The sequence below is a fragment of the Eptatretus burgeri genome, chromosome 9 (genome assembly GCF_056783735.1).
Source record: "Eptatretus burgeri isolate ZD-2024b chromosome 9, Ebu_testis_v1, whole genome shotgun sequence".
Taxonomy (NCBI): domain Eukaryota; kingdom Metazoa; phylum Chordata; class Myxini; order Myxiniformes; family Myxinidae; genus Eptatretus; species Eptatretus burgeri.
This window is the reverse complement of record NC_140969.1, coordinates 38975887-38988535: the sequence shown is the minus strand read 5'-3', so window position 1 is coordinate 38988535 and position 12649 is coordinate 38975887. Positions and strand designations below refer to the sequence as shown.

Below are 12649 nucleotides of genomic sequence, written 5' to 3'. Positions count from 1 at the left end.
TGAAACATAATCTCATGCTGGTTTCATGTATGTGTCTAAAATTAATATATCCAAGAGCTTATATTACATGTTGAGTACATGTACTGTATCATCTTATTAACCGTTCATTACTGTGTTGTTGAAGTTTCAATAAAGCTTATTTTTAAGACATTGTTTTTTTCTCCTGTCAAATAGTCCAGAATAAGAATCTGACTTAATTTGTTATTCATCTATATAGTATCCAAATACAATTTAATCCAGATAACATGAACACACATGATGTTATCACACTATAAAGAACAGAACGGTATTCACAAAATCAAAAGCAGGGTTGGGTTTTAAAAATAAAATAAATTGCTGAGAACATTATTCATGTTAATATCGCTGGTATATTCTTTCCCACTCTAAATAATATCGTAATGTATTGTTACGTTTGAGGGGGGGGGTATGCATTCAAAGGGTAATTAGGATGTTTAATTAGGTATGCCATGCTGTTCGAGTGTACCAGGATCTCGATGTAATAAGTAGCAATTCAGTGGTGATAAGTTGTCTAGTAAATGTCCATTTCTTCAAGGGGGAAATGATAATTGTCACGTAATTAGATAGGGACCCGGGATAGGGTAAGTGTGTCTGCGTAAACCCCTTTTAGTAGTCCCTGGAGGCTTGCCGTGACGTCACAGGACAGTGCTGCGGATGGCTCCGCCCCGTGATCACGATTGGCGGAAGGCGACTGCGCAGGGCCAATAAAACGGCTTGATTGGAAGTGACGAGCACGGGAGGATAAAAAGGTTCTGTTCGGGGTCGAAAAGGAAGAGGAAGAAGATCGGGACAGAATAACGGTTTTGGTGGAGGCTGTTGTGCTGTGTAGTTGGGCTGTTTTCGATCCTGGTTTCATCGTGTCTTGTAGCCTTGCTGAGCCTCGTGCCTCACCTCGGTTGGCTCTGGGGTTCTGCTGGCTCGGAGTACGGGGTCGAACGGCGGGCGGACCTGCCTCCCTCTCCTGCTCGCAATTTGGTGCCAGAACTGGTTCCCTGGCGGCTGTGAGCGGACTTGGGCCAAGACCAGGAGGTCGACAGCACCACGGTTTCTCCTGCCCCCCTGACGAGAGCAAGGCCAGCTCGTCCAACGCCAATCCAGGGACTGTTGCGTCCACACCACGGGCCAGCCTGACCACCAGGACCAGCTACGTTGTGTGTGTGTGTGTGTGTGTGTGTGTGTGTGTGTGTGTGTGTGTGTGTGTGTGTGTGTGTGTGTGTGTGTGTGTGTGTGTGTGTGTGTGTGTGTGTGTGTGTGTGTGTGTGTGTGTGTGTGTGTGTGTGTACCTGGCGCCTTAGAGGGTTTGAGATTTGTATATTCATTGGAATTGTCTGTGTTTTCCCCACGCCCGAACCCACACCACCATCCCGTCGAATCGTCCCGGATCCCTCTTCTTGCCGAGTCTTGTTATTTCTGGTTAGAGAAATAAACATCATTAACTCAGTGAAAAGCGACTCGTGCCACCTTCCTCGTCCCGTTTGCGGTAGAGCGATTAGAACCGCCATCTTTGGGTTATAAATAAATAAACCGCCTCCATCGTTTCGGCTCATTCTACGTTGGCGGGACTGTTCAAGTCCCGTGGACGTCACAGTATTTTACAATACATATAAATGTGCTTCATTCATACTTATTTCCCAAATTCTGATTACAAACAATGATTGAAACCAACATTGTATTTACATATAGTAGATACTAACAGTCTGTAACATTGTTCCTTTTACCAAGCGATAACACAGTATATTTTTCAGATACATATTTCAAGATATTTCTGTTGATATATTATCATGATCATACAGTTTCATTGTATTCATCAGGTAAGTAACAATATCCTGAGATTTTACTGTCATCCATTTCAATCAGTCAACAGCTAATGGTTCAGCTATGTTCTTCAATCTTGATCAGACTCCGAGCTGTCACCAGGTAAGTACTCCTGTTCCTCTGGTATGCTGTCATCGTCATCTGATTCATCATCTCCATCATCACTGGTGTTCACTGATTCAGCAATATCTGTCAACTGCTGTGGAAGAACACACCCCTCATACCAGAGAGGCTCCAGTTTTTGGTTGACAAGTGCCCAACCGTGTCCGTCACCAGCATCAGGGATATCAGGGTTGGCAATGTGGGCCTTCTTCCATATCCCAACCTGGTAGTTCACTCTCCTGATGTGCTGCTCCAGACTCTTTCTACATGGAGGATGAGTAGCCAGGTCAACATTACTTGAGTGGGTGAGATGATCATCATCTTTGGCACACAGCTCACTCATTCTCAAGAATCGAAACTCATCTACACTTTTAACACGAGATCTTCCATACAAAGCACAAGTGAACTCATTGAGATTATCCATGAGGTCCATCGAAACATCCCACGTGTCTCCCAGCTTGGCAAGAACTTCCACAAACTTTGCCATCCTTGAGAGGTTCTTCAATGGCTTCACTTTGCCTAACCCCTTCAAAGCACTCGTGGTATCACAACCACTGTAGGCATGAAGTGCCATAAATGCTGTTGGGAATAGCCACGAGATATTTCACTGATATCGATGAACCTCTTCTTGTTTCCTGTGCCTGTGTCGAACATGATCTTTAGGTCTGTCATAGTCGGAGCATAGTGTAGCAAGATGAAAAATATGTCACTGTCTGGACTCTTCACCATAACATTGTTGTAATGATTGCTCCTGGCATATTCACAGTAGAGAATGACTCTGGAATCCGTTTCCTCTTGAGCAGACTTGAGACTCAAAACTTCTCTTCTGTATGTTGAGCGGCCATCTTCAGATGTCAGCAGATATGCTGATCCTTCACAGGTGATGATCACTTGTCTCCCGTGCAGCTTTCTGGCATACGAATCTTTTGGCTAAAAAAGAGAAAACTTAACTACATATTTGATGTTAATGTCAAAATAAATGAATTGTATCTTAACTCACCTGTTGGCTTCAATGTAAATGATGGGAATAATTCTTAAGTAATCTGCAAATGAATATTTGTTGTTGAAGTTCCTTGAGGGGGAGGTGTCTGTACTGCTCCAATGGCCATATTCTGCACATTAAAATATAATTATCTGGAGGAAAAAAAATTCACACAAAACCAATTTCAATATGGATATCTTTGTTCATGAGAAATCAAGCTTTCTCTTCAGCACCAAGTAATTTCTGTGTCAGGTATTGACCTCGATGGAGGCTCTGGTCATAGTTAACAAACACAATGAGATTAACCATATGTAATTTAGGATGTGATAACATCATGGGTATCCAAGATATTGGACCCATTTTGGCATCAAGTGGAATGCAGTTGGCATTGGCATGTCACCTCATGGTTAATTAGCAGGATATATAACAAGAAACAGGATAAAATAAGCTTTATTGAAAACTCCACAACACAGTAATGGGCAGTTAATAAGACGATACAGTACATGTACTCAACATGTTATATAAGCTCTTGGATATATTAATTTTAGACACATACATGGAACCAGCATGAGATTATGTTTCATATAAGCCATAATATGTGTAGTCTGACAGTGTAGTGGGTCGTCTAGAAGCCATTCTGATTGGGTACGGAAATCGCTTTTGGCACAAATGACGAAAATTCATTTTTGAGGGTACACCTTTTCATGAGGCTAAAACAGGTAGTGCATCCCAATATTTTTAATGTTAACATTCAAATTCGTAATCAGCATATCCAGACACTTCAAAAAAACAGTTTTGTTGGGAGGTGGGGGGGGGGGGTGCACAGTGGCCCTATCTTGCCCATGGTCCTAGTAGCATGTGTGTGGAGGGTGATGATACTGGGGTTGGTGCAACACAGGCATGATGGACCGAATGGCCTGCTCCTGCGCCAAAGTTTCTTATGTGTGAATGTGAGCACATGGCCTCTGAGATATCTTATCACTCCTGACATGTTTGTAGTGATATTGTTTTGAGAGAAGTATGTGTGTGTGTTTTTGTGTGCAGGAGCTGCGATGAGGCAGTGACCTTTGCTGTGGAATGGATCTCTATTGGTACATGTAAGAGCTGTTAATTGTTTTATTATAGTCTGAAAATGCATGACAACCCTTAGTGTGTTTGGCCATCTTTTTTCCTGTGCATTCAATTTCAAGCTTGAGTTTCAAACAATTTCAAACCATCATATAATTATTCTGTAAATTTGAGAATAGTTGTAGTACTTCACTATAACAAGTAAATTCTGTACATGGATATCTGAGTATATCAATCAACTTCACATTTGATTGAGGGAAAAGAGGCTGTAAAATTGTTGAGATTTCCTGGTAGTGAATAGAAAATCCCACTCGATTTCTTCTTTTTTTTTTTTGTACACAATATCTAGTCTCGTGAAGGAGCTCGAGCGTAGAATGGAACAGGAACAAATGGCAGAGGAGAAAGAGAGGAGGGAAACACGAATGGCAGAGGGGGACTTGGATGAAAGAGATGTGGGAAAGAATGGTGGCTATGGGAAGGCACAGGGAGTGAACAAGATGGATATAGCTACAAATTCACAGGAAAGACAAACTTTCCCACAAATCTCTCCTGCTCTTCCTCTTCTCCAATTGGTTCATCTGATCATGTGCTTGTAAAAGTCGACGTCCCTCCGGCTATTCTCAGAGAGCTGCCTCAATGCTGGCGAGTCTGGCATTTCACCCAAGCATATTGGCAGGGACTACAAGCAGCCATTTCTCTTCAGGACTGGTCTCTCATTCTACTGTCCCTGATGCATGGTATCTACTGTCCCTGATATAAACTCAGCCTGGGAATTCTTCCATAGAAACCTGCTCTCTCTCATGCACAGATTAATCTCATCTCATCTTTAATGATCCTTCCGCTCTTCCCACCCATGGTACATCAAATCTTGTGGTGAGGCATTGGCTCTGAAACAACTTGCTTTCTCCTCCTGGAAGGCAAATCCGACCGAAGGCATTCCAAAAAGTCCACAACAAGTGTGTATCCACTCTCAGAAGAGCCAGAAAACATTGGTCCAACAAAAAGAATAAACTTTCAAATTTGTCTCCCTCCTCGAAAACCTGGTGATGCCTTGTGAAGTCTGTCTCTGGTGTATGCTCCCCTTCCATCCCTTCCTTCTCTTCATATGGCATCACAGCCGACTTCACTCGTGAGATGGCCGAATGCCTCCATTCTGTGTTTGCTTCAAAATCTTGTGTCCCAAACCCCTCACTCTCGGTACCCATCCTTCCCTGTCAAATCCAACTGCTCCTGGACTTTGTGTCTTTTGTGCCAGAGAAGGTGGAGAAGGTTATTTCAACTCTCAACTCTGAGACTACGACTGGACTGGACGGCATCAGCTCACCTGTCCTAAAACCCCGCTGTGCTGCTCTTGCACTTCCTCTCTCTGCCCTTTTCACCCTGTCATTTACCATAGGTCATTTTCCATTTGCTTGAAATCAGCCAACATCACAGCATAATATATAAAGGTGCAAAAACGGATCCCCTCAACCACTGACATCAGCTTACTTCCAATCATCAGCAAGGTCATGGAATCCATCATTGCAGTTGATATGAAATCCTTCCTTTTCTCCAACAATCTCATCTCAGATCAATTTCTGTTCAGACCAGGTCACTCCATCTTGGACATGCTGTTTCTACTCACCCAACAATGGATGGAGGCCTTCATTGTCAGCCATGATATCACGGCCGTCTCTTTGGACATATCTCGTGCATTTGATACAATCTGGCATCCTGCCTTTCTCTCCAAACTCTCTGCCTATGGCATCCAAAGCCAACTCCTCACATGGCTTACTGACTTCCTCTACTCTCATAGCCAGCGTGTGGCACTCAACAGGATCTTTTAATCTCCTCTCCCTGTCAAAGCTGGATTGCCCCAAGGCAGTGTTCTCGACATATTCCTATTCCTGATCTTCATCATAAAATAATCTTTCTGACTCTGGAAAATCCTCTTTCTCTCTTTGCTGATGACTCCACCCTCTGCTATGACATCCCTCATCCTTCAGACCGGCAGGATACAGGCTCTTTCCTCTTTTCAGACCTTGAAAAAAAAATCACAAGCTGGTCAAATACTTAGAATATGTCTTTCAATCCTGACTAATCTCACACTCTCCCTATCTCTCTCCGAAAGGACCATCTGGCAAACCCTCACATCTACTTTCTTGAAAATCTTCTTGAGGAAGTTCATCCATTTATACTCCTGGGTGTGACTATCAGGCATGATCTTTCTTGGGTGGACCACTCTTCAAAGTTGCCCTCCAAAGCCAGCTTCCTACTGAGTATCCTTCATCGTACAAAGCCCTTCCTTGGCACATCTGAACTATCCACCTACAAGGTCTTCATCTGCAGCTTCATAGAGTACTGCTCTCCCCTCTGGGCTGGCTCCCCTGCTTCACATCCTGCTCATCTTGACGCCATGGAAACCAAGGCCTTTAATATTATTGGAATCTCTTGTGATCCAGCTGAGTCAATGGGCATATCACTTCGCCATCACAGACAGGTCGGTGGTCTCTCTGTCTTCTACCACCTCCTTTCTGGTCTTACACCCTCTGCTCTTTCTGTTCTTTGTCCCTCCCCCTTCCTCCAAGGTTTCTGCAGAGCTCACACGGTCCACCATCAACCCCTTTTCTGGTGAAACTACCTAAATCTAGGATCACTGCCAACCTCCACTCATTTGTTCCTCTTTTTATCCACCTGTGGAATTAACTTCCACATTCTCTTCGATCTCATTCTTCCTTCCAGGTCTTCAAGATAGCTGTTCAACGCCATGTCAAATCAGCCCCATCATTGGTTTATATAATAATTTAACTTTTTCATTCTAGTTTCGTTCTTTTTATCTTGCCTTTTCAGTGTATTTTAATGTTTGCATCTTGTTTATACTTATCTTGTGTTATTTGTGAACAGGTGTGTGTGTGTGTGTGTTTTACATATTTTGTTGATTTCAGTATTTTATTATCTTTATGTCCAACTGGATGGTGCCGACAGTAGTGTACTAGTCTACTTTACCTTTAAGCTGGCTGTCCTGGGTTTGATTCCTTAACCGACTATACATTGTCGGATTGGTGCTTCACAGGCATGGTATTGCAACAAAAAGTGTGCTATCCTTCAGTTTGACATTCATCTGAGTGACCTGTGTGCTAGTAATTGTTTGTGTATGTTAAATATCCAACAGTGTCTTTCTAGAAGAGTAGGCGAGTTGTTGCCGGCACCCTTGACAAATTACAAGTTCCTGCCATAACCCTCTGGTCAACCCACATTTGACAAGTATGCCAGCTATACCAGGACCCCAACATGAGTTCATTTTGACCTTTGTCCTGTGGTGGACTAAAAATGGGCTGATCTGCATTAATGAATTGAATGAATGATCTTAATATTATTTTAACTTGTGTTTGGATTCTTAAAAAAGAATCCTGTTAAATTGACAAACTAGTATATTAATGTCAGGATGCAGAATTAAATTAACATCAGATGTTATTCTGTTTGTTTTGCCCACAGAATCATTATAGTATTCATCATTGTGAAGGTTTCTTTCTACATCTGCTGGTACCGGGCACGTCGTCGACACTTGGCGGCCTTCTTACAGGCAGCTGCTGTGGAACGTAACATCCAACAACCTGTCTCAGAAGCATCTCTTGTTCCCTCTCCACACTTGGTAAGTCTTGACACCCAGTGGCATATATGTCGGGTGGGGTGTTTGGTAATTATCTGACTGTAAAATAAATTTGTGCATGCGAAGTCATCTTATCTGTTATTTTGTCTTCCCAACCCGCCTTACCTAAATTAAACGTCATTCTTACAATCAATTCCTGGTTCTTAAAGGGTGCTCTTTTGGTCTTGTATGGAAATGGTGCCCACATATTCGAGCAGACTCCAGGCAGCCCAAGCCAGACCCCTTCATTCTCACATCAAGCTCCCCCTCCATACGATGCTGTTTGTTCAATGCAAGGTGACGTGTTTGTCGTTCTTCATTATTTTCAAGTAACAGATCAGTTTTAGTCATTTGCATTTTGTGCCAAACATGATTTGCACTGTTCACACATCTGCAATTTATCTCAATAGGTTCCTTTGGATTTTAAAAGCTGTGACAAGTGTTTCCTTATTACCCCTTGCACGCGAAGCGAAAAGCGGGATTAAGCAATTGGTTCACTTCTGTCTGTCTGTCCTTCTGTCCACAAATGTCCGTTTATAATCGAGAACAACTTCATTTCAATTGAATGTTATATTTTGAACATGAATTGGAAAACTAACCTGTAGCTTAGCAGTACTTTGGCTCTGAAATCGTCCGGATCATGCATGTGCAGAGAGGTGAGATAAATTTTTTTTACTCTCTCTGCCTGTCTGGCAGTCAAACAACATTGAAAATCATTCCAACCAGGAAACTTACTGTTTTTTAGCAAAGCAATAAAGCACACAAACAACAGGCACAAATAAGTAACGCAACGTGTTAAATAAGGTGGTGTAAAAGTCACTGCATCAACAGCGGTAAACTTCAGAAAAATATTTTTTTTTCTACGACCTTTAAAGTCTATTTTATTTCAATTGAATTGTGCACTTGAACACTCTAAACCCCAAATCGCCTTTTTTCTACTTTCAAAATCCTTCAATTTAGCAGTACTTGGACATGTTAAATAAGGTGGTGTACAAGACTGCATCAATGATGCTAAACTTCTGGAATTTTTTTTATTACAACCTTTAATATCGTTATTTTATTGAAATTGAATAATATACTTGAACACTGCACGGGCTAAGGTGTTCTATGAACTCTCTAGTTACCCTCACCAGACGAGAGGGTATTGCATTTGGGTTTGTTTGTTTGTCTCTGCACAGAATGTGAGTACAGTTTTTCTCTGCAACTGTTTGTCGGATTGACGCAAAATTTTCACCATAGGAGCGACTACTCATGTAGAATGCTTTAAGGATAATTATGACATCATGGGTGACATGGTGTGGCAGCCATGTTGGAAAAATGGAAAAACTTTGGAGCTCTGTATCTCCGAAACTACACCATGGAAAAAAATTAAAACTTGGCATGTGGCAAGCACTCCAAATGTGGAATAAGTGAGATTTTTTTTAATGATGTCATAGGTGCCTTCATTATGACATAATTGCATTTGTAAAATGCTACATTCGATCAGTATGAAAATATTTGAGGGTCATTTTGGAACAAATTGGTCAACAGAAAAAAATTGAGATGTCATCAGTCATGTTGTTCTGCAGCCATATTTATTTTTTAAAAAACCTTCAAAAAACCTCTGAAACAGATGAACAGATCAAGGTGAAACTTTACAGCAATGACCACCTATCCATGAGGAACAAAACATTTCCACCTCTGACATCATTGATCATGTGGTTTGGCAGCCATATTCGTTTTACCATAAAATCTTTAACAATCACTCTTCTTCTCCAGAAAGGCTGGACAAATTGAGGGGAAACTTCACACACATGTTCCCCAAGACTTGGGAATACCAGGGTGTTCATGAATAATTGATAGGTCACATGGTCTAGCAGCCATATTGGATTGAACGGAAATCTTAAAAATAAAAATTTCTCTTAAACTGCTTCATTGATCGATGTGACACTTCACGTTTATAATCCAATAGTGATGGAGAATATATGTTTTAAATTTTAACCTGATCGGACGCAAGATCTGGCAGCCATAATAATTTAATTTTTTGAATCTGGGTTGTTTTTGATGGGGCTTTTTTTATTATTTCTTTATTTTTAAATAAGGCTCACTTGGCTGCGCCTGGATGTGTTTGAGGGTAGAGGCAGCTGAAACTCGAATCCTATCCAGGTTCCTCCTAATGACTTGATCTTTGCTTTTTGCTTGTTTGGGTTCCTTCTAATTACTCCAATGCAGGACTGTACCTATTTGGTCTTCCATTTGACTTGAATTGAACTTATTTTAATCCCATCCTAAATTCAATTGAATAATAATAAACGTTATGGGTTAGGGTCAAGTGTCTGATCAAACCTGGACATCTTTGTGCCTGGTCATCACTGCCAGCAGTTTTAAAGTGGCAGTTCTAGTTACGTCTAATATTAATTACATAACACAAATGTACACAAAACCACATAAATGAAGTCCTGGTGAGTGTCTGCACTCTCTGATTGCTCTTTTTCTTGTCTCTTATGTTTTCTTGTGTGTTATGTACAGCACCAACTATAATCTCAGACACAAGCACTACCACTTTCAAGAGAAGTATCCATTATGAGGAATCGTTATTTTTGAATCGTCCTTTAGGAGTTTAAGTGGTCTTGTCTTTTTTACTTCTCTCGTAGGGTGTTCCCAATTTTTTCATTTAGAATTTGTGTCAGAAAACCCAAGGTTCTTTGCTCGATGAATGTCCAACCAGCAGTTGGATGTTGTCTCAACCTGACTTCAATATGAATATAAACACAAGAACAACCACAAAGGCATGGCACTGTACACAGAAAAGCAAATGATGACTGGCTCTTTTCCGCACTCGTTTTGCTGCTGATATGGACCACACGCGAGAATTCTTGAAAGCCCCTTCCTCGAGGAAACCATTCATAAATATGAAATGGTTCTATATCTAAAAGGAACCAGAAATCACTCATTTCTACGACATGGCTCCCTCTCCAGAAGTAGCAAGAACTTCCCAGAACACTCACAATCTTTCCACAAGCTGCAAAATCTAACTTTAATATTAACACCTGTCACCTTTTTATTCTACTCTACATTTACAATTTAAATATCGCCTCAAACATTACAGAGTCCTGTATAATAAACAATTGGTTCCATATTGAATAGTAGGTAGACAAGCATGATCATCACACAAAAACACCATTGAGCAGTTTCTCGTAATTGTGACATTTCTCAATTTAGAAATTTCAATTTTGATGATGAAAAATTATGGGGTCAGGATTTTTGGTGTGGTAATTTGAATTGTGACAACAAGGTTTTGCTGCACATCTTCCCTCAGATGACATGAAGCCACCTGCCTACCAGGAGATTTCTGATTCTCATGATGATGCACCTCCGCCTTACACGCCTGCAGTTGTTATGCCCACAGGGACGCCGGTGGCATTCCCTACTGATTCCATGGTGACACCCATGGCACCATAGAAATGGTTGTCCACATCCACTGGCATCAGAAAAACAAATGTAGCCAAATGCATTGGTACCGTAAACACTATTGTGGCCATGATCACTTGCACGCTGGATATAACTGTAACCTGTTTACCACCACTGATGTTGTCTATTACCCTCATTAACTGTTACTACAGTGATGTTACTACATCTTCAGCTTCCTGTACTGATGCCAGATCAGACCCATGCCCCATGTCTTCATCTACTTGTAATAAGGTGCTACCCATGCCATTGCTATCTTTTGCAATCTCCCCATTATTAAAGCATATATATGAACATTTAGTTGAGGGTTTTCAGGAACTAAACCAAATAGCATTAGGTAATTAAAGCAAGTGAGTAGAGAGTGTTTAACCCCCCAGATGACCTCAGGTTACCAAGATGAAATTGGAGAGTAAGAAAATTTTAACAATATGTGAATAAGTGAGAAAATAAATGTTTTTGAGAACAAATCCTGTTTACAGGTATTGTGGGCCAACTACTGATGCAATCAGAACTCGTAAATTCTCCATTGGATAGTGTGCGTGTGCATGCTGAATAAGCATTCTAACTTGGGCAGCAAAAATGTTATTTTATAAAAAGAAAAAATATATATGCAGGGGGCTGCAAAAGTAGGTATACAGTAATGAATAAAAGGACAGTCCTTACTGTATACCTACCTTTGCAGCCCCCTGTATATAAAATCGCATAAATCCATACTGTGTTCTCCAGCCTTTAATTGAACAAAGAATGACAACATTTCAGTTTGCAATAGGAAACAAAACATGCCTCCGCTGACCTTTCTCAAGAGTGAAGAAACTTATAAACTTATTCTAAACTTCCTCTATCAGCCTGAAAGTGGGGGTGGGCCAAGCTGAAACAACCAATCACAGCTGTGTCCTGGAACTCGTGCTTTCAACCATTGGCATGCGAAATCAAACAGTCTAACAGTTAATGCAAAAGGGTGGGGGGGTGCCTGTGTCAGAAGGAGTGAGGTGGGAATACACACACACACACACACACACACACACACACACACACACACACACACACACACACACACACACACACACACACACACACACTTAGGGTAATATAATAGTTGAGAATGCAGTCCAGTAAAATCAAATTTTATGTAACGGCATTAAACAAATGTGATGTGAGTGAGGGTGGATGGGGTGTGTGGCGTGTGGGGTGTTAGGAGGAGGGGGGGGGGGAAGAGGGGATAGGGGTGTGGATGACTTTAATATATCAAGGTAAAGCCAAAACTGGGTAGTTCATGACATTCACTCTCTCTTTTTTTTAACGCAGGAGTACCACTGGTGCGTTTACACATGAGTGGACCAAATGCTAGCGGCAATTCCACAACCTCCTCTTTGACAGATGTAACAGTTTCCTTAGAATAGCGTGCGTGCGCGTGTGTATATATTGTTATGGGCAATAACATATATATTGTTATGGTCGTGGCGAGAACGACCACGAGATGGGGGAGGTTTGCATTGTCTCCCACTAAACTCCCCGGAATTGTAGGCCGTCGCTCAGATAACTCCGCGAGCCGGCGGGTCGTTTAACCGACCGTGGTCACCAATATTTCA

General features: G+C 41.5%; 1 protein-coding gene and 1 pseudogene across 7 annotated transcripts in view; one reads left to right on the top strand and one right to left on the bottom strand.

Moving 5' to 3' along the window:
- Window positions 1–11527, top strand: part of LOC147019944 (uncharacterized) — a 58754-nt gene extending 47227 nt beyond the window's left edge. For 4 of the 7 annotated variants that reach the window (XM_085894828.1, XM_085894826.1, XM_085894824.1 and 1 more), the window contains exons 3-6: window positions 3962–4014; window positions 7460–7616; window positions 7784–7910; window positions 10912–11527. In XM_085894828.1, the coding sequence (XP_085750954.1) occupies window positions 3995–4014; window positions 7460–7616; window positions 7784–7910; window positions 10912–11054 (447 nt within the window). In that variant the 5' untranslated portion in view covers window positions 3962–3994 and the 3' untranslated portion in view covers window positions 11055–11527. The remainder of the gene's footprint in view (window positions 1–3961; window positions 4015–7459; window positions 7617–7783; window positions 7911–10911) is intronic. The other 3 variants (XM_085894829.1, XM_085894823.1, XM_085894822.1) reach the window with 3 other exon arrangements.
- Window positions 1904–3761, bottom strand: LOC147019945 (uncharacterized; annotated as a pseudogene).
- Window positions 11528–12649: the final 1122 nt, after the last annotated feature.